The sequence below is a fragment of the Macrobrachium nipponense genome, chromosome 10 (assembly GCF_015104395.2).
Source record: "Macrobrachium nipponense isolate FS-2020 chromosome 10, ASM1510439v2, whole genome shotgun sequence".
Classification (NCBI taxonomy): Eukaryota; Metazoa; Arthropoda; class Malacostraca; order Decapoda; family Palaemonidae; genus Macrobrachium; species Macrobrachium nipponense.
The window spans coordinates 56,825,424-56,848,262 of NC_087204.1; the positions used below are offsets into that span (position 1 = coordinate 56,825,424).

At 42.1% G+C, this 22,839-nt stretch overlaps 1 protein-coding gene across 1 annotated transcript in view; it reads right to left on the bottom strand.

The window, feature by feature from the left end:
* Window positions 1–22,839, bottom strand: part of LOC135223631 (exostosin-2-like) — a gene marked incomplete in the record, with an annotated part of 647,541 nt that overhangs the window by 331,095 nt on the left and 293,607 nt on the right. The window contains 1 exon segment of the mRNA XM_064262245.1: window positions 17,130–17,252. Within this exon segment, the coding sequence (XP_064118315.1) occupies window positions 17,130–17,252 (123 nt within the window).

Genomic DNA, 22,839 nt, shown 5'->3' on the forward strand with positions numbered 1-22,839 from the left:
TGGCAAAGTCGCAGACTCATACAGTCCAATCGGACTTGTATGAGTTTGTGGTGGCAAGAGTCAACTGCCTGAAACATGTCCTCCAGGAAGCAAATATTAGGCAAGAATCAAATAAGTTGCTTTCTTCCAACATTTGGGGGGCGGACCTCTTCCCGCAGTCGGCAGTTAAAGAGGTCCAGAACGAAAGCGACGAGACTCAACCCAGAGTCTCAGAGATCGTTGGGGCCTCTGCAAAAAGGAAGCAGGACAGTTCTTCTTCAGGGAAGAAACTGAAAAAGACGAAGAGGTTTCAACCATACCAAAAGAAACCTCAGCACTTTGTCCAGACAGTCTCGGCAGTCCCGGTCACCCAACCAGGACAACCCGCTGCAAAGAAAGGCCAGACTCAGCCTATCCTCTTGATCTCACCTCAGGCACAACCTTCCACCTCTTACGCTGTTTCCCCGGCATTCAACTCGGTGTATGAAGGCCAGGGCCTTTCAACACTTTGTGCCGTTTTTCGCCAGGGGTGTTGGTGTTGGTGGGGGAAGCCAGGCCAGGTGGGGCTTTTCGCCCAAAGAGGAGCAGGCAGAGTCATTAATAGGGGCAAGCACTTCCGTGGCGGACGTGGAGCTCACCCCGCACAGCAACAGTGAGATCTCCAAGGTAGGAGGGAGGCTGTTCCTCTTCCGGCACCGGTGGGGGTTCAGCAAATAGAGCACAAAGATTGTTGTCAAAGGGTCTGGGTTGGAGCTGGATCGAAGGCCCCCCTCCACCCAGACCATTCCTTCAACTTCCATCGAAGGAATTGACAGATTATGCAGAGGCAGAGGAACTCCTTCAGAAAGGAGCAATATCGAGAGTCAAGCATTTAAAGTTTCAAGGTCGCTTGTTCAGCGTGCCAAAGAAAGGCTCATTAAAAAGAAGAGTAATCTTAGACTTGTCCCAGTTAAACTTATCCATTCGCTGCGACAAGTTCAAAATGCTGACCATCTCGCAGGTACGGACCTTACTTCCCCGTGGGGCCATCACCACCTCTATCGATCTTACAGACGCATACTATCATATCCCGATTGTGAGACACTTTCGCCCTTACCTAGGCTTCAAACTAGGAGACCAGGCATTCTCGTTCAAGGTGATGCCCTTCGGACTGAACGTAGCTCCCAGGGTATTCACAAAAATAGCGGAAGTAGTTGTTCAACAACTAAGGTCGCAAGGGATAATGGTAGTAGCATACCTCAACGATTGGCTGATCTGGGCGTCAACCGTCGAGGAATGCCGCAAAGCCACAAAGAAAGTGATTCAATTCCGGAATACCTGGGGTTCCAAATAAACAGGGAAAAAGTCAAGACTCACTCCAGAGTCGATTCAATGGCTCGGCATTCAATGGGACTTAGCCTCTCACAATCTGTCAATTCCGGTTTAGCCAAGAGGAAGGAAAATAGCGAAATCAGTAAAGCAATTTCTAAAGTACAAATATGCTTCAAGGAGAAACCAGGAAAGGATCCTAGGTTCTCTCCAGTTTGCTTCAGTGACAAACGTCTTGATGAAAGCAAAACTGAAAGACATAAACCGGATTTGGCGCTCAAGGGCAAATGTCAAATCCCGGGACAAGTTGTCAGCAATCCCGCAAATTCTTCGCAACCGTCTGCGTCCATGGACACAGTCGAAGAATCTGTCCTTGTCGGTGCCTCTTCAATTACCCTCCTCCCGGTGTTAAACTATCCACACAGACGCTTCACTAAACGGCTGGGGAGGGTACTCTCAGTTCAGAAAAGTTCAAGGAACTTGGTCACCGCAGTTCCGCCAGCTTCACATAAATGTATTGGAAGCCATGGCAGTATTTCTTACCCTGAAGAGGCTCCTTCCACCAAAGAAACTCTCACGTAAAATTGGTTCTGGACAGCGCAGTAGTAGTTCACTGCATCAACAGGGGAGGATCCAAATCAAGGCCAAGTCTGAACCATGTCATGATAGCCATCTTTTCCCTAGCGGACAAGTACAAATGGCATCTTTCCTCCACCCACCTAGCGGGAGTAAGAATGTGATAGCAGAGCTCTATCCCGGTCAGTTCCCTTGGAGTCAGAATGGTCCCTAGACAACAGTTCGTTCCAGTGGATATGCCGGAGTGTTCCAGGTCTCCAAGTAGATCTTTTCGCCTCTCAAGCGAACCACAAGCTTCCATGCTATGTGGCTCCCAACCTGGACCCTCTGGCATATGCCACAGACGCTCTGTCCATAGACTGGAACCGATGGAAGAAGATTTACATCTTTCCTCCAGTGAATCTTCTTCTGAAAGTTCTGAACAAACTCAGGACCTTCAAGGGACAAGTGGCCCTAGTAGCCCCACCCAGGACTGGCCGAAGAGCAACTGGTACCACCCTCTGCTTCTGGAATTGGGTCTTCCCCCTCAACGGATTCCCAATCCCAGACTCTCTCAGTCAGTACAAATGAGGACTGTGTTCGCTTCCTCAGGAATTCTCAAAACCCTAACTTTATGGACTTCATGAAGTTTGCGGCTAAAAAAGATGCAGATATAGATCCCCAGAATTATCCTTTTCTGGAATCAGATAAAAGGGATTCAACTCTGAGACAGTATGATGCTGCAGTCAAGAAGTTGGCATCTTTCCTGAAGGAATCAAACATCAAAACCATGACTATTAATTCAGCTATATCCTTTTTTAGGTCTTTGTTTGAAAAAGAGTTGGCAGCTAGCACTATTACTACTAACAAGTCAGCCTTGAAGATCTTCCAGCTGGGTTTTAATATAGACTTAACAGATTCTTACTTTACGTCTATTCCCAAGGCTTGTGCTAGACTTAGACCTTCCGTAAGGCCTACTTCAGTGTCATGGTTTCTAAATGACGTCCTCAAACTGGCTTCAGACACTGACAACTCTACATGTACTTTCATAATGCTTTTAAGAAAGACGCTATTCTTGCTAAGTCTGGCTTCAGGAGCTAGGTATTTCAGAACTGTCGGCTCTATCCAGAGATGCGGGGCATATAGAATTCCTCCCCTCAGGAGAAGTTCTACTCTCCCCCGGATCGCAGCTTTTTAGCTAAAAATGAGGATCCTCTATTAAGATGGCAACCTTGAAAGTCATCCCTCTCCCACAAGACCCTTCTCTTTGTCCAGTGATGACCTTGCGAGCCTTTCTGTCTAGGACATCCTCTTCTTCTTCGGGTCCCCTCTTTAGGAGAGAAAAAGGTGGCACTTTATCGGACTAAAGGTATAAGACAACAGATCCTCTATTTTATTAAACAAGCAAACCCTGAATCATTCCCTAAAGCCCACGATGTCAGGGCAGTAGCCACCTCCATTAACTATTTCCAACACATGAACTTTGATGACTTCAAAAAGTATACTGGATGGAAATCACCGACAGTTTTTAAGCGTCACTATTTAAAGTCCTTAGAATCCTTAAAATTTCCAGCAATGGCAGCGGGGAACATAGTTTCCCCTGACATTGCTCAGTAGTTGTAGTTGAATATCCAGATCTCCTTTCTACCTGCCTTAATTAACATTTCATCTAACCTGCCGTTATGCTCTACACTTCCGACCACTTTTGCGCCTTTACCTTAGCTGCTTATAATTATGGCTTAGTGGCGTGTCCCTTATTTTTTTTTTGCTACGGACACCCACAATAATTTGTATCTTATGAAACTTCTTGAGTGTGGTTCCCTTATTTTAATGCTAGGGCTCCACACTCCTACCTTGTATATATTCTTTAAAGATTTGTATTGTTATGAATTACTGATTCTTAGATAATAAGTGAATATTTACTTGTGTAATTTCATAACTCATTGTCAGAGAATAAGTTGAAATATGTTTAGTTTTAAGTTTTTTTGTACATATTTCTAGTAAGTCCTCTTTGGTTTTGTTATTCTATGTGTATACCTTATTCTCTAATTATATTATTGAAGGTTACTTTTAGTTTTATTGAGACCCATTCATTTCTTTCAATCTTGTGCTATTTCTCTGGTACTATTTCACGTAGCGACACGAACTGAGCCCAGAAAAAGGATTTTGACGTAGGAAAAATCTAATCTCTGGGCGATGGGTCGTGTCGCCCAGTGAAAATCCACCCTGCCCTTGCCCTGTTGCCCAAGATTGCCTGCTAACTTCAGGATGGCCACCAGAGGCGCGGCAGTCGGCGTGGCGTGGGGTGTAGTGGTAGTAGTTGCCGCTTCGACCTGTGGGTCGGCTCTCTCACTTGGGGATTTTGGTGGGAGAATTCTAAATGGTAAGAAGTTCATGGTAGTGGTCTCACTCGCCCCAGTTACCATACCGACACCCTTCTTTTATTTGGGTGAGCGAGTCAGTTATACTGACATCTTTTTTATTTATTTTTTCTCTGGTATTTGTTAGCTCATTTACCTTAGAAATAATGAACTAAAGGATTATTTCACTGGGCGACACGAACCCATCGCCCAGAAATTGATTTTTCCTACGTCAAAATCCTTTAAGTCCTATCCTAAGGCAATCATGTCGTGTGTGTAAGCCAGTGGAACGTCTTACTCTTGAACTTGTTGTATGTCTTAAACTCACAAGGTATAGTTCTTTCTTTTAAGAATGTTTAAAGAATTATGAACTGATTTTTGCAATACTGTATCATCTTTAGGCGTGGAGGAGCATAGTTTATCAAACTGTATTTCAATACTCATCTGAAAATTGCCCCTCACCTCTCTAGTGCCACCTAGTGGACACCTTGTAACTACCGACACTGCAAAAATATCTTACGACGCAATCAAACTTAAAAACTGAATAGCGGCCCTGAGTATATTCATGTTTCCCGCCCATTTCAAAGTGGGTAAGTGGCCCTGAGAATATTCACGTTTCCCGCCCATTTCAAAGCAGGTAAAATGTAAATATCGTATGTCAGGCAATGCAGCTTGAGGCAGCAGACTTTTTCTGACTACTGAAATACTCTCCTGCACTCATGATCCTGGGGGAGCGGGGAGTTGTCCTGACCCTCCATTAGGCACCTGATTACTTACTTTTGCACCTGCATATTGAGCGCACATGTGTGCCCTACCAGCTAGTATGCCAAGTAAATCACTTTCCATCGTCAAGAGGACACAAACTGTGACAATGTATAAAAAGGGCAAGTCAATGACAGCCATAGCAAAGGAGTAAGGAGTCTCTAAAAATACGGTCTCCATTTGGTGTAGCAGAGCTGAGAGGAGGGAACTCGAGGTGGCAGTGCAAAGAAAGAAGGGTCTGGATGTCCAGGGAAAATATCCAAGACTGATAGCTTGTTAAAGCGTATTATGAAGGTAAATTCAAGTATTACCAGCAAAGAATTGAAGCAATGTAATCCTGAAGGATCTTGGTCTCCCCTGTCATACCACAGCTAAGAAGCCTTTGCTAACCGAGGTAATGAAGAAAAAGAGGCTGAACTTTTGCAAGAAGTATGAAAGTTGGAGTGAAGAAGACTGGTCTACAGTGGTATTCAGCATGAATCGTGTTTGTATGTAACCAGGAGCGCCGGGAAGAAGGTAAGGAGACCTAGAGGGTCGAGTCGATTTGACTCTAAGTACACGGCCAAGACTGTGAAGCATGCCGCCTACATCATGGTGTGGGGGAGTTTTAGCGGAAAGGGAGGGAGTGGGGTGTTGTACTTTTTACCGGAAAGGGAGGGAGTGGGGTGTTGTACTTTTTACCAAAAAGTACAACAACAAATGGGGATCAGTAACTAAATGTGTTTTAAGATCACTTGTTGCCTATCAAGGAAAATCTGCACATGCACGTTTTTATGCAAGATGGGGCACTGTGCCACAGGGGGAAGAAGGCAAGAAAGTTATTTGAGGATAGTGGAATTGAGCTTCTGGATTGGCCAGGGAATTCCCCTAACCTTAATCCAATAGAAAATGTTTGGAGCTATATGAAGAGAAAGCTAGGCTCTATGGATACGTCCTCTGTCCTGAAAATGATTGCTGCCCTAAAACATGTTTGGTGTAATGAGCTGGATGATAACTATTTCAATGAACTGTCTAACTCAATGAAGAGAAGAAATGAGTATGTTTTAAATCAAAAGGGAGATATGTCTAAATACTGAACAAAAGTACAGTAGACCCTCGTTAACTCGGACCCTGATTACTCAGATATCGGATAACTCGGTCTATATCCGAAAATGCATGTTTCCCCCCTAAAGGCATTTTCTTTGATGCCGATATTACATCCATTTTCTATGCCGCGCTTTTTTTCATTACATCGTCAGTCGTTGTGATACGAGGTACACTTTAAACATACGTATTATTGTAGGGTGTATTTCAAATAGGGGTTCTAATTGACACCAAAATATAAGTTTTTCTTTATTGGCTTTCCATATAAAACTTGTCTGTCGTGTATTATTACACTTGAACTGAAAGGAAGGATAATTCGAATCAGTACCTTGATGAAAACATTGCAAAATGAATATTATGACAGCAGAAAGTTAGAATATGACATCAACATGATACAGTCACAATGAACAACTAAATCATACAAGAATTCAAGTATTTGTGAAAATAAACAAAGCGTCCTTACCCGGTACCTCCAGAACACACACTAGGCTAATTCAATAAACAATCTCTTGAGAGAACCCTCGTACACTGGCATCCAAAATATGAATAAAGTCTAGGGATTTACAACTTTAAAATGTCCAAAACACTAACGTAAACTTCAATTTACGCTTCCAAAAGTTGAACCCTTCTTCAGACTTCATAGGGTGAAGTTAACTTGCCGAGTGCACGAGGTGAATTGAGAGCGAGAGAGAGAGAGAGAGGTGGCACCGTTCGTTACAGCAACCCCATTACACAGAAATAACAAAGAATACAAAACCAATACAAAATATCTATCAATTATTATTACATAAATTATTTAATACAGATCAACACAAATATATTACTCATTTTATAATAGTAGGCAAATAAAATCTGTACTTCTGTTGATTCATAATTTTAAAGGTATGGAGCGCTATATTTCCTACAATTATTCTTCAATAATTTCTAGCAAAATGCCAGGAAGAGGTACTCGGAAGCTTGTAACACTATCAGTGGCCACGAAACTGTGGAAGAAGCAGAAACAAAATGGTTTGTGCAGCAACGATCGTGCGGTGTAAACGTTCGTGGAATTGCCATTCAAGATGCTGCTCAAAAGTTGGCTAGACACATGGGAATTAATGATTTTAGTGCTAGTGATGGGTGGTTATGGCGGTTCAGAAATAGGCATACACTTTGTAATTTACAATGCTGATGAAAGTGGTCTTTTTTGGCGTTATATCCCAAAAAATACGCAGGCTTTTAGAGATGAAAAAGATATTCATGGGGAGAAAATTAGCAAAGAAAGATTTTCATTCTTGTGTTGCGCTAATGCCGATGGCCTACATCGTTTACCTCTTGTTGTGCTAAAAATTTTTGGTTTTTGTTTCATAATAACTTTGATTGAGTATATTTCTTTGTTTTTTTATATAAAAATTTTTCTTTATGTTATAAATAAATTCATAATTCACAGTTAACCATTGCTTCACTTTCATACGTCTTTTGTTTTATTAGTGTATGCTATGCGATCAGCTGACTGTTCGGTCGCTGTAACTGACAAATTGACAATAGCCTTTGTCATGTTTTGGTTTTCATAAAAACAAAAATATATCTGATCGATTAAATCTAATTTACAGTGTATAACAGTATTTTCATGGTTTGTGGGTAGGTTTATAACAGCTGATAGCTTTATGCTATGAATGAATTCTCAATTCAGTGTTAACGATTGTTTCATTTTCATACGTCTTCTGTTTATTTGTTTCTGCTATGCGATCAGCTGTTCGGTCGCTGTAACTTACAGTCATGTTTTGGTTTTCATATAAACAAAAACAAAACTGAGTGATTAAATCTAATTTACAGTGTACAGTGTTTTCATTGTTTGTGGGTAGGTTTATAACAGCCGATATCTTTACAGGTGAGTACGTTACAGGGTATCATATTTCTATTTGAGTCTTACGATTGGTTACTATGGTAGGCTAGGCCAGCCTAACATTCGTCAGGGTATTTAGTTACATAAACACAAAAAATAAATAAATAAAGTAAGTATCTTACTTGTTTACATGCTATGAAATATCTTACTTGTTTACATGCTATGAAGGTAAGATAAATAAAACATAATAGGTAGCCTTGGTACTTTTACTTGAGTCTCGTGATTGTTTACTATGTTAGGCGGCTAGGCCAGTCCGTTAAGTCGGACAATTGACATAGTACTCGGAAACCCTTCCCCCCATGTAGTCCGAGTTAACGAGGGTCTACTGTATAAGGAATATATGGCTAAATACTGAATAAAGAGTACAGGCAGTCCCCGGGTTACGACAGGGGTTCCGTTCTTGAGACGCGTCGTAAGCCGAAAATAGTCGTAAGCCGGAACATTGTCAAAAATCCTAAGAAAAATGACATTTTTATAATAATATAAAGTTTCACTTATACTTACCCGGTGGTTACATATAGCTGTCGTCTCCTGACGTCACGGCAGAATTTGAAATTCGCGGTAGCGCTGGTTTGACAGGTGATCCCTCTACTCCCGCCCTCTACCGGGTACCGGGAACCATTCCAACAATAAATCAGAAGTTTCATGCCTACCTGTCCATATGAGGGGAGGAGGGCGGGCTTTGTTATGTAACCACTGGGTAAGTATAAGTGAAACTTTATATTATTATAAAAATGTCATTTTCACTTATATAACTTACCCGGTGGTTACATATAGCTAATTGACACATTTAGGTGGTGGGACAATGGCAGCTAAAATACCAACTGTTGGAATTATCCGAAGATATAGGTTCCTTACCTTTAAAGACCGCTGACTCAGTGGTTACTGCCTCTGTAGTCTGCTGGCCTTTATTGTACCGACAGGATATATGGATCCGTGCGTCGGACACAATAATAAGTACTTGCCGTTGAGGACGTGACCGTAACGGACAAGACTATAATGCCCCTGCTCAGGGCGCAGTACAAATCACCACAAAATACAATGAAAAACGAGGGATCACCACAACCGTTTAAGAAATACACCAGACATTAAAAGACTGAAAGATACTCAAAAAACTCCCTGTATCTTCAGACAACCTTAAAAATACATAAAAACATAATCAAGGAGAAAAGTTAGTGAGGCATGGGATACATCCTTCTCTCCCCCTCACCCAATACCGTGTCAGTCACAATGAATGGCCCCAATGTACTGCAATTTTCATATGTGGTTTGCAAATCTGTCAGATAATGAGATGCGAAGACAGAATTGCTTCTCCAATATGTAGATTTAATAATGTCTTTCAAAGACAGATTACGTCTAAAGGCCATAGACGAAGACACTGCTCTAATTTCATGAGCTTTGACTTAAACACTTTGATATCTGAGTCCTGACATTGTCCGTGTGCCTCAGAAATCAAATTCCTTAAAAAGAAGGAGAGCGCATTTTTAGAAAGAGGACGAGAAGGATCTTTCACTGAACACCACAGGTTATCACTCTTACCTCTTATACCTTTGGTCCTTTGCACATAATGTCTAAGTGCTCTCACTGGACAGAGAAGACATTCAGGCTCATTAGGCCCCACTAACTCCGAAATGTTCTTTATAGAGAAAGAACGAGGCCAAGGGATTTTCATTCTTAGCCAAAAACCCCAGCATTGATGAGCAAATGGCATTGCCCTTAGCGAATCCAACTCTCTTATCAATAGCATGCAGCTCACTGATTCTTCTAGCTGATGCTAAAGCACAAAGAAAAAGTGTCTTCCTGGTCAGATCTCTAAAAGAACTAGAGGAGATCGGTTCGAATCTATCTGACATCAGCCATTTAAGAACTACATCCAGGTTCCAAGCTACTGTTCTTGACTCCTTTGTCTTGGTCGTATCAAAGGAACGAATCAGGTCTGAGAGGTCTTAATTATTAGAAATGTCTAATCCTCGATGTCTGAACACAGAAGACAACATAGCTCTATAACCCCGAATCGTCTGGGTAGAAAGCTTCTTATTCTCACGAAGAAAAAGAAGGAAGTTAAGCTAACTTGAGCTTATAGAGGTCTTAGAAGACAAAATTCCTTCTTCTTTGCACCAAGCTCTGAATTGGACCCACTTAGCTTGGTACACTCGATCAGAGGATTCTCTTCTGGGTCTAGCAATAGCCCTTGAAGCTCTCTTTGAAAATCCTCTCTTTCTGAGGAGATGCTCGACAGTCTGAATGCGACTAGTCGAAGAGCGGACAAGTTGTGATGGAACTCAGAAAGTGGGGCTGTCTGAGTAGATCCTTTCCTTAACGGTAACTCTCTCGGAAAGTCCGTCAACAGCAGTAGTAGATCCGGAAACCACTCCCTGGCCGGCCAAAAGGGGGCTATCAGAGTCATCCTGACGTTCTGATGACCTCTGAACTTTGCCAGAACTAATCTTAGCATTTTGAAAGGTGGAAAGGCATACAGATCCAGATTTGACCAGTCCAGAAGCATGGCATCCACTGTAAACACCTCCTCGTCTGGAACTGGGGAGCAATACAGTGGTATACAAGCTGTCTTGTTTGTGGCGAAGAGATCCAACTGAGGACATCCCCAAATCCCCCAAAGCTTCTTGCATATTTGAGGATGTAACGTCCACTCTGTGGAGAGGACTTGTCCTCTCCTGCTGAGAATGTCCGCCTTTACATTCTTCGAGCCTTGAATAAATCTTGTGCTCAAGACAACCTTGTTCTCTTTCGCCCAAATGAGTAGGTCTCTCGCCGCCTCGCACAGAGAGAACGAGTGTGTCCCCCCGTTTTTTGATGTAAGAGAGAGCCGTGGTGTTGTCTGCTTCAACCAGCACTACTTTCCCTCTTACCTCTGTCTTGAAGTGCATTAGAGCCAAATGAATCGCCTTCAACTCTTTTAGATTTATGTGCCAGCTTCTCTGATGAATCTGCCAAAGACCCCAACACTTCCTTTCTCAGAGTGTCCCCACCCTTTGTCCGATGCGTCTGACAAAAGCGTAAGGTTGGGGCTCAACTGGCTTAGAGACAAGCCTTCCTCTAGCCTTCCTTCTGATTTCCACCAAAGGAGGTCCTGTTTGATTCCTTCCGAGATGGGGAACACGAAGGAGTCTGGGAACTTCTTCCTTTGCCACTTCTGCTTCAAGTAAAATTGAAGTGTTCTCATGTTGAGCCTGCCCAGACTTACAAATTGCTCTATTGAAGCCAAGGTTCCTAAAACGCTCATCCACTGATTCGCCGAGCAAGTTTGTCTGACGAGAATTTCGTCTATTTTGTTCAGGCAAGAGTCGATCCTTTGGAGAGACGGAAAAGCCTGAAAAAGAACTGAATTCAGTCTCACTCCTAAATAAACTATCTCCTGAGAAGGAGTGAGACATGACTTTTCCTTGTTTACTAACAAACCTAGGCTTTCCGTCATCCTTAAAGTCTTTTGTAGGTCCTCCACACACTTCTGTCTGGACCTTGCCCTGAGAAGCCAATCGTCTAGATACATGGATATTCGTATCCCGTCTAGATGAAGCCACTTTGCTACTGACGACAGAACTCTGGTGAACACTTGTGGAGCTGTCGACAGGCCGAAGCAGAGGGCCCTGAACTGATAAATGCGGCCCTGGAACACGAATCTCAGGAATCTTCTCGATTCTGAATGAATCGGAATATGAAAATAAGCGTCCCGAAGGTCTATGGAAACCATCCAATCTCCAGGATGAAGCGCTGCTAATACCGATTGGGTCGTTTCCATTGAAAACTTTGTCTTCAGGACAAAGACGTTCAGGGCACTGACGTCCAACACTGGTCTCCAACCCCCCGTGGCCTTCTTTACCAGGAAAAGGCGATTGTAAAATCCTGGTTCCTGCGGAGAGTCCACTAACTCTATGGCCCTCTTTGCCAGTAAGGCAAGAACTTCTTGATGGAGGGCGGCAAATTTTTCTGAGTTCTCCGAGTAGGCTGACAAATTCACAGGAAATTCTGTGAGAGGGGGGTGCTTTGATGAACGGAATGGTATCCTTCCTTCAGGACCTGGACCGTCCAAGGATCCGCTCCGAGATGAAACCAGGTCTGCCAGAAAAGGTGTAATCTGGCTCCTACTGCTGTGTGGAGGACTACGGGCCTACTTCTTGATGGAAGAGGGAGTGGTTTTAGAAGAGGCTCTACCTCTCCCACGAAACCTGGAGAAAGATCGAACGGGAGCTCTCCCTCGAATGGTTTAGGAGCTTCCGTGGAGGGAGCACTCTGAGAACGCAGAAAGAACCGGAGCTATCTTCCTGGGCTTCTTCACTGACTGTGATAAAAGATCCTGGGTCGCTTTCTGTGTTAAAGATTGAGCGATCTCGCTCACAATCTCTTGCGGAAAAAGGTGTTTCTTGTCCAAAGGAGAGAAGAGCAAGGCAGACTTCTGGTTCGATGAAACCCCTTTCGACAAGAAGGAGCACCAAAGCTGTCTCTTCTTCAACACTCCAGAGGCGAAAATGGCAGCTCCATCACAGATGCCTTTATCGATACAATCCAGTACCGAGGCAAAATCCTTCAACTGCTCCTCCGAAAGTCCAAATGACTTGACTTTCCTGGCCAGCGAAGCAATGGCCCAATCCAGGAAGCTAACAACTTCGAAAACACGGAAAACACTCTTGCAAAGATGCTCCAGTTCATTCGTTGAAAAGAAAATCTTAGCAGTATTAAGGGCTGCTCTGCGGGAAGAGTCCACGAGACTAGAAAAGTCTCCCTGAGCGGAGGCAGTCACACCCAGGGAAAAAACTTCTCCAGTGTCATACCAGACACGGCTCCTTGACGAAAGTCTCGAAGGGGGAAGACAAAAAACATTTTTCCCCTGTTCCCTCTTCTCCAAAATCCAAGCGTTCACTTTCTTGATAGCTTTCTTAGCCGAAATCGAGAGGACGAGACGCGTGAACGATGACGAGGAGTCAGGCTTACTGTCCTTTTTCCACTGCGAACTAGGAGAAACTGGAAAGGAAGGCGCAAAAGAATCTCCAAAGTTGTCAACGAAGGATCGTAAAAGGAGTTTATACCCCGACAAATGCTTGTCTTTTTCTGTAAGTCCTTCTCCTTCTTCCTCCAAATCCGAAGCTTCCTTCGACGAAACTGGCGAACATTCCATCGGAAGAGGAATCCTGTTCGGCGAAGTCACACCCTGATGCGTCCGAGGAGGGTGTGAGAAAGCAGGAGAAGACGTCTGAGCCTGTACTGAGACGAATCCGGGCGGCTGTGCTGGCGGCTGCGTTGGCGGCTGAGCTGGCGGCTGAGCTGGCGCTCGAGCGAGAGCCTGACGTGGCGCCATAGACGGAGTCAGGAAAGGAGTTCAACCAGGCGCCTGAAGTGGCGTCTGAAGAGGAGTCACATGGAGAGTCTGAGCCTGAAGAGGCGACTGCAAAGGAGCCTGCGAAGAGGACTGCACAGTAGTCTGCGGAAGATGTAAGGCGGTCGGGAGCGCATTCGGGGACGAAAGAGACTTGCCAAAAAGCTCCAAGATACTGCCTAACTTGGCATTCATCTGTTCAAACACCGAAGGTTGAGGATCCACCGACGTAGAAGACGCGGGAGGCGTAGAAGGATGATCCACAAACACGTCTGGAGCCGCAGGAGTTATCGCTTGAGGAGGCTCTGGAGAAGGCTCCGAAGGAGTGTGCGTGTTCGGCTCCTCCACTTCTATGAGAGAAGGGCGATAAATTGAAACCGCCGGAGAAAAAGCTTCAGGCTCCTCCCAAAAACTACAAGAAGGTTCGGCAGCCGCCACCTTCTTGGGAACCGCAGCAGGCGAAACATCGCGAGACCTTTTCAGCGGTCTAGAAGTCTTATTACGCCAACCTCTATAAGAGGAAACATCTGAACTAGAGTCGCTTGACGAAAAACACTTCCTCGCAACACCTTTCCAATGGTGAGCGACAGCATCCTGGGATACGGCTACAGGATTGCTTGAGGGGGCGGCTGCTCGGGAGCAGATCCCGCTCGCCTCCCTTCGGTTTTCGGCATGCCTCCTCCCAGGATCTGGGGAGTTTGACAGGGGCCTAGACCTAGGAGAACGAACGGGCCGAACAACCACCTCCTCCACTACACTTGCACTAAGTAATTTATCACACTTAACTACCACTTCTTGCACTGTCTCACCCATTTTCTGCATAGTGGTGAGGAAAGAGACAAATTTCGAGTCCATATCGGCTCGTAATACTGACACGGGATCGGGAGATACAGATTCGAGGGAAGGAGCAACCACTACGGGGTTAATAGGAACAGGATTAACAGAATTCAGAGGAATATCCTGGCTACTCACTAACTTAGAAGAAGATCTCTGTGAAGCCTTTCTGATTCTATCTTTTTCTAACTTTCTCATATACTTTCCCAGTGCCTTCCACTCCTGAGATGTTAGAGACTTACATTCTTCACACGTATTCTCAAAAGAACATTCACGTCCCCTACAACTAACACAAGTAGAATGAGGATCAAGTGAAGCTTTAAGAAGTCTAGTCTTACACCCACTACTACACACCCTATACTGAACAGAGCCGGTGTCAGACATCGTGAAGAATTCAAAATAATTCCTAAAATAATTCCTAAAAAGGACAACAATATCAAAACCAAAATAACTATAGCGCTAGCAAAAAGATCAGTAAACTCAAGGTACATCACCAAAAGGAGAAAACCAAGATGATCAAATCCAAATTCCAACCAGCAGAGGAACCGTGATACCGGTTCCGACGGCAGGAAACTTCTGATTTATTGTTGGAATGGTTCCCGGTACCCAGTAGAGGGCGGGAGTAGAGGGATCACCTGTCAAACCATTAGTGCTACCGCGAATTTCAAATTCTGCCGTGACGTCAGGAGACGACAGCTATGTGTAACCACCGGGTAAGTTATATAAGTGAAACCTTACTTTTAATGCTTTAGGTGCATTCAAAACTATGTAAACTGCATTTTTATTGCATTTATCACCAAAAAAAACTAAATATTGATTATTTTGCATTTTTGGTGTCATATTTCATCTGCAAGATCAGCGTTTGTAGGCGTCGTAACTCTGGAACATGCGTCGTAACCCTGGAAATAATTTCTGATGAATATAATTGAAAAGTGTTGTAACCTCGGAACGTCGTAAGCCGAGACCATCGTAACCCAGGGACTGCCTGTATTGAGCAAAATTGTGTTTTATTTCAACCTTTATATTTTATTTTAAATATTTTCTTGTTCTCAAGATAGGAGTCCTAAGATTTTTCAGATATCTTGGTTGTACAGTGGTCCCCCCATATTCGCAGGAGAAACGTACCAGACCCCCATGAATAGTAGTTAGAACCCACGAGTTGGAACCCCTATAAAAATGCTTAAAACCTCCTATTTTGGTAGTTAAAACTCAGGAAAAACCCACTAAAAATTTTTATACTTGGTTTTGTTAATAGTTTTATCATAAAAAGTGCATTTTATGATGAAACTGATAAAAAAAACAGGAATTTCTGGATATTTCTCATAGAAAAATACTGCGAATAGGCAAATTTCCTGTGAAAAATGCTGGGAAACTTTCCAGAGAGAAATCCGCGAATGTGTGAGTCTGCAATCCGGAGAATGAGAATACGGGGGGTCCACTGTACTAAGCTTTTTGCGGTGACTATATATCCAAGTTCAATAAAAGGAACTGAAGTTGGAACATGGGTTTGCATTAATCCCTGCTTTTACTTTTACTTTTGCCTTACTAAATGGAATTGCCCCCTGATACACTACACAAGTCAAAAAGGAAGCCTGTCCTGGACTGAAGAATGTGAATAAGAAGAGCAATTCTGGCTGAAAGACACAGAAGAGGAAGGGGTACGGCATCCCTGTCTTCTTATTCTTAACAGCAACCACCTTAACAATATAATTCTTAAAAGAATCACACATTGGTTGCTTCCTCCACCTGTCAGTTTCCCTTCTCTTAAGATATTTAATGCAAGCAAGTATATCGCTTTCATTCCAGGTCTTGTAAATGTCACACCTGTTGTCAAAAACACAGTCAACACCCTTGCACTGAATGCACAATTCATGTCAATCAACAAAGTGAATTTAAGAGTTTTATGGCAACTTCACCTTGCAAACTCATAATCCAAAATAAAAGGAATCCCAAGACAAACCATAAACCAGTTACATTAAAATGAGACCAAAATTACACCAGTAACAAAAGGATACTAAAGGTGCATGCCAGTTGGTGTTTGTACCTATAGGTCCTCTAATAGAGGGAGGTGGAAGTAGAGAGATATAGACTGGCACATACTTATAAAATACGTACAAGGAGAACCTTTAAATTTTACTGTCATACCTTCATTGGCATGGAAGGTAAAGCTATAAAATGCAGAGGTAAGTTCCATTAAAAAAATTTTCTAGTCTTTCCAGACTCAGATATATGAAATGAAATCAGATAAGCTGAAGTCCAATAGGTTGAAGTTCCAGTATTACTTCAGAATAGGCTGAAGTGATAATTGCATAAGGAATGGACAAAACAGCATGGCAACCAGTAAGAAACTTGGTGTAGATCCTGGAAAACACAGTGCATGTCTAATACTCAAAGTCACACAGATTTGGAGGGTACTGGACTGTGAGGTAGGCGTGCACCTGGACTTTTCTGATTTCAACGCTTCAAGTCAAGTGTGCCTAGGTCTATTTCAAAAGGAATAAGGCTAATTATCATTAATGAAATTTGTTGATCAGAAAGCTTTGAAAAAAAAAACAATGAATCATATAGGGAGAGCCCTCTTTCAATCCCCTTATGCCCTTTTCACAGAGAAAGAAAATGAATATGTACATGGAACAGAATACAGATTCAGGCCAAAGGACAAGCACTAGGACCTGTAAGGTCATTCAGCACTGAAACTGACAATGACAGTAAAAAGGTTTGAAAGTTGTAACAGAAGGAAAACCTAACAGTTGCACTAAGTAAGGCGGGAGAAAGGTACAGTAGGATATGGTGTCAGCAAGCACAGTTAATCTTATGCATCTTAACCAATACAAGTCCATTAACACTACAGTTTTCATATCACAGATATAGGCATAGGTATATGATTAACAGATTTGCACTGAAAAACTTTGCATCACAAAAGCAAATAATTTTGTATTTGTAACTAACTTAATAAAGAATACTACTCATATATAACATACTATTAAAGTATTCTGACCTACTCTGATGCAAGTACAGAAAGATGCCTTACCTCTGAAAATGGTAAAACATATGAGTCTGCAACAATTATAGGAATGCAGCCAGCTCGCATTGCATCATACAATACACTCTGACCAAGGCGTCCTCCTCGGATAACCAGACAGAATTTTGCTTCCTGAAAATAAAAAAATAAGACATGGAGACACGCTGCAGGGTAAAAGTATGGAGATGTCAATAAGTTTAAATTCCAGTTCTGTAACCTGAAGCCCTAAAACATTAAAAATTTGTCTCAGAATTTCTTTCTATCATTACTGGAATCACAGAACATCCAAAATAGGCCATCTTTCCAAAACCAAGCATATTTTTCCATAAAACCCATTATGTAATAGTGCTTACAGCCCTTTTTGTGCAACAAATGAAATCTCAGACACAACTGTCCTCTGAAGAGTAAAGTGAGGCATCAGACAACAGCCCCAATAATATGCTCCAGAGTTCTCAATTCTCCAGCAACCATCTGCCGCAGCTCTTACGTACTAGCCAAAAAATTTCAAAATAGCACTTAGCTAACCTGTTTCCCACCAGGTGGTGCTGGAATGTTCACATCTTGTCAAAATTCTTCATGACCACCAACTAAGATGCGGGGAGGCTGGGTGGGTTTCCACTTTAATAGTAGGTAAGAATCCAAATAATCAATTTTGTCATAAAATTTTTCATTACTGCTTGGAAAAAATCTTACCTACTATTGAAGTTAGCTGACTACCACACTGAATGAAGATGGTGGGTTAGTGCAGCCAGAGAAACACTAGTTGAACCAAGCGAACTAGTAAAAGCTTTTTAGTGAGGGGGGAAAGCTTCTCAAAATTCATGCCTGCTACAGTGTGATCCTTGCTGGCAAGTACTGCCGCAAGATGTTGGAACCACAACAGGGTGTAAGGCCCTTGTAGAGAGACTTGTCAGAGGATCCTTACAGGGAAAAAGGACTCTTTCTTGCAGAGCACTAGTGACTCCTGTGCTTGAGTCGAAAGCCCAAAACTGATGGTCCAAAATTAAAGATAACTACCACCTTCATATTTGAAGGTGTGCTCCTATGTAGAATACATCAAAGTATAAATCCAAGCTCTCAAAATTCAACAGCATGATTTCCTAATAACTAACAATAAGATAAAAAGCAACATTACTATTATAGTTGGCACTCACCAGAGCCCCTGGTAATCTTTTAACCCTTTGGTAGATGTCCTGTCTAGCCTGTGGATTGACCAGGAATGTCAGCCACTGTGTCATGGGCCAGAATGGGAATGAGAATACTTCTTGTCCCAAACCCCAAACCTATCTGGCTCCTGTCTCCTGGAATAAAATTCTAAGGAGGAGGGAACACTAGAGATTGCAAACACCCTCACCCTCCCTGCCAAAGACTAAAGTCCTGGCAGGTAAGTGAGGCTGTGGGCGGTCATCAAACCACAATGACGATGACCGCATGGGTCTGGGAGAGTGGTCTCACTCATGTGAACATGAGCAGGGGCTTTCCCATGGACGTGTTTCATTCTAATGAGAAGGCGAGGTTTCTACAAGAAAAGAAGACTGAGCACAGGACCCTTTCTTGCCTTACCCGAGCTACCAAAACAGTTGACAGGCCACTGTCCCAGGACCCCTGGATTGTTCTCTCTGCTCACCTTTCCTCATTGGCATGAGCTGGCAGCTGGGACCAGGTCCATAGACCAGGGACCCTTGCCAAACCCAGTAGACGGGCTACCGGGGCAGGTACCGGCACAGGGTCTGCGCCAGAATGGGGATGGCAGTGGTGCAGGGCAGGCGTCATCATGGGGTCAGAATCAAGAGCCCAGGTAAGCGGACCACTGGGGCTAGTACTGGTGCACCGGGGTCCGAAGAATCCTGGGTAGTGCTTGCACCGGTACGTCAGGGGTCCAAAGAACCCCAGTTAGCTGTTACATGGATGTGCTCAGTAGCAGGAGCAGCAGTACTGTAGATGGCTCAGGTAGTATGGATAGTTGCTGGTACCATGGGGAGTCTGAAGAACACCAAGTAGCACCTGTACCTGTGTACTTGACAACGAGAGCAGCAGAACTGAAGGCTCGGGCAGGAGGCCTACTGGGGCTGGTACTGGTACACCAGAGGTCCAAAGAACCCCTGGTAGTGGTTGCACCAATGCACTTGGCAATGGTAGCAACAGTACTGAAGGCCAGAAATGCAGAAATCACACTTCCACTCATTTGAATATACTGTAAATCCAGGGCACACCTCTTATATGACAAAACAGTTACAGAACAAAAATCAGCCCTCCAACTGTCAATGTTTCAAATATATACAGGCAGTCCCCGGGTTCTGACAGTCTCGGCTTACAACGTTACAAGGTTACGACGCATGTCAACTATATTCATCAGACATTATTTCCAGGGTTACGACGCATGTTCCAGGGTTACGACGCCTACAACGCTCATCTGGCAGATGAAATATGGCACCAAAAATGCAAAATAATCAATATTTGAAGGTTTTTTGGTTGAAAAATGCCATAAGAATGCAGTTTACATAGTTTTCAATCCACCCAAAGCATTAAAAGTAAGGTTTTCTTAGGATTTTTGACGTTCCGGCTTACGACGATTTTTGGCTTACGACGCGTCTCAAGAACAGAACCCCCGTCGTAACCCAGGGACTGCCTGTATAGCTACACATTTATACATACACACATACACTATATACATTATCTATATAATATATATGTGTGTGTGTTTTAAAAGGGAGCAGGAAAACAAGCAGATTCCATGAACAGTAGTTTAATCCTACATTTTGTGACCCTTAGTCACATCTTTAGGGACCTCTATGAAAAAATGATCAGCCATTAATTAGCATGCTATCAAAACATAAAGGAAATTACATGAAAACATATGCACTAAATTATACTTTAAAAAATAAAGAAAAATGTACACATGGAATTAAAATCACATAAAAAATGAATTAGGCACTAGATAAAATCAGACACAAAAACATTTGCAATATATCACACAAATTACACATAAAAGAAGGGAATTTTAAAATTGCAAAATAAAACAGTAAGGGAATAATAATAATAAAAAAATCAATAAGTAAAGACACACTAGCAAGAGTAAAGCACACACTAAAAAGTCACACAAACCTAAAGACCAGAAAACCGAAAATATAAACAATCAAACTAGTCAATAAACAGTGGAACAGCTGTAGTTTGGTGATTAAGAGAAGGAACTTTCAATTTAATATTTAGGCTTTCAAGTATAAGCAATTCTGATGTTTCTTTTCCTTGGCCTATAATTTTGACATAATCATACTTAATAGGTGTTTTACAGTTGTAGGCATGGTTCCTTTTGTTAAGACAATTCCGGGCTGGACTGTCTGCAGCCAGTGCAATGACTTATTCCAATATGGGATTCAGCTCTTACCTTGAGTAGACGTCGGGTCGAACCCACATAATTACCCAAATCACATCTGGGGCACTTATACTCATATTCTACACCTGATGTCATCAAGGGACAGAGCCGATCTTTCACAGAAAATAGTGTGGCAGTAGTTCTGTGATTTTTTGGAATAAGTTTCAGGTTGAAGGCTCCAGTGTGTTTGTGGATCATCTTGATAACTTGGTTCTGAAAACTGTGGTTATTTGGTAATTTTGGAAAGCTGGCATACATAAGAAGTTTAGGGATGTTGTAAGTAGAAATGAAAGTGGAAAACTTATTATCAAGGATTATCAAGGATCTGGTGAATGATTTTGTAAATAAGTTTGGTTGGGAAACAAGTTATTATTAAAATACTGGATTACAAGTACAATTTCACGGTGAAAAGCGGCCCAATTGGAGGTTAAAGTAAAAGCTCTATGTACAGCTGTATAAATGGCATTGACTTTAAAATTGAAAAAGCAAAAGCTATAAAAACTGGAGCCAAGACCCGTAAATGTCTTCTTTCTGTAAATAGTAGTATGGAAATGATTGTGCTCTTTTGAGACTAAAACATCCAAAAAAGCTAGCTTACCCTCATATTCTTATTCCATGGTAAACATGATGTTGCTGTGAAACTGATTGGCAAAATTTAAAAACCTCTCTGGATCATAGTCATTTTTAAACATGACAAAGGTGTTGTCTATCTATCGTAAATAAAATAGGGGATAGAAGGACAAGGGGCAATCTTCCATAATGTGCTCCTCCAGGGAGCACATAAAGATAATTGCAAAAGTTGGTCCCAGAGGCGACTCCATTACTATCCCATTCACCTGTTTGTATAAATTATTATTGAAAACAAAAGCTGTGACCAGAATGGCCAATTCTACAAGAGTTCTAAGAGAATTGTGTCCAAAATGGCCAATTCTACACAGGTTCTAAGAAAATTGTGTCCAAAATGGGTTTTGAGAGTATCAATGTTAAAATTACAGTAAATGGAGTCAGGTTGTGAAAATCACTTCGCCAAAATTAGATTAATGGTTGCTCTCACAGGTACATTCATGAATAGCGATTCAACATCTACACTGGACATATATAAGTCTGAGCCCTGTGAAAGTATTCTACTTTTAAATTATTCAGAACTCTTTTGGCTGAAATTTTTATAGCCTTTGCTTTGCAATTACAAAATCAATGTCATTTATACACTTGTACATCAAGCTTTTACTTTAACCTCCAACTGGGCCGCATTTCACCGTGAAAATGTATTTTTAATTCAGTATTTTAACAATAATTGTTTCCCAACCAAACTTATTTACGAAATCCTTCAGCAGGTCCTTGATAATAAATTTTCCCCTTACATTTCTACTTACAATGTCCCTAAACTTCTTATGTATGCCAGCTTTCCATATTTACCAAATAACCACAATTTTCAGAAGCAAGGTATCAAGATGATCCACAAACACACTGGAGCCCTCAACCTAAAACTTATTCCAAAAAATTGCAGAACTATTGGCTCACTGTTTTCTGTGAAAGATCGGCTCTGTCCCTTAATGACGTTAGGTATATGTAGTATATAAGTGCCCCTGATGTAATACGGGTAATTATGTGGGTTCAACCCGACGTCTACTCAAGGTAAGAGCCAATTTCCATATTAGAATAAGTTATCGCACTGGCTACAGACTGTCAAGCCCAGACTTGTCTAACATAGAATTCATGCCTACAACAGTAAAACACCTATTAACCCAACGCCGATTGGACGTATTATAAGTCAACATAAATTGTCTGTTGGGTGCCGATTGGACATATGGCACGTCGATATAAAAAGTTCTTTAAAAATTTGCGGAAAAATACTTATAGGCCTACCAGGCAAAAACTTTTGAATCACGCGCCTTGGGGGATGCTGGGAGCTATCAGATCAAAGCGTTGTTTTGTTTACAATCATTACGCAGGCGCGCAAGCGCGAATTTCTTTCTTCTCGCACTAAAAAACATCAGCGACACATCTAAGAAATTATTTCGTCACTTTGACATAATCTTTGCACCATTTTATATTAGCCATTACATGGAGTATTATACATGAAAATGTGCGCAATTTCATGTAGAATACAACTAATAACAACTCATGGTTGTAGCTTTCATCAGTTTTGAAATATCTTAATATAAATAACGATAATTGCCAAAATTTCAACATTCAGTCAACTTTGACTCTACCGAAATGGTAGAAAAACGCAATTGTAACCTAAAACTCCTATATTCTAGTAATATTCAATCATTTACCTTTATTTTGCAACAAATTGGAAGTCTCTAGCACAATATTTCTATTTATGGAGAATTTATGAAAAAA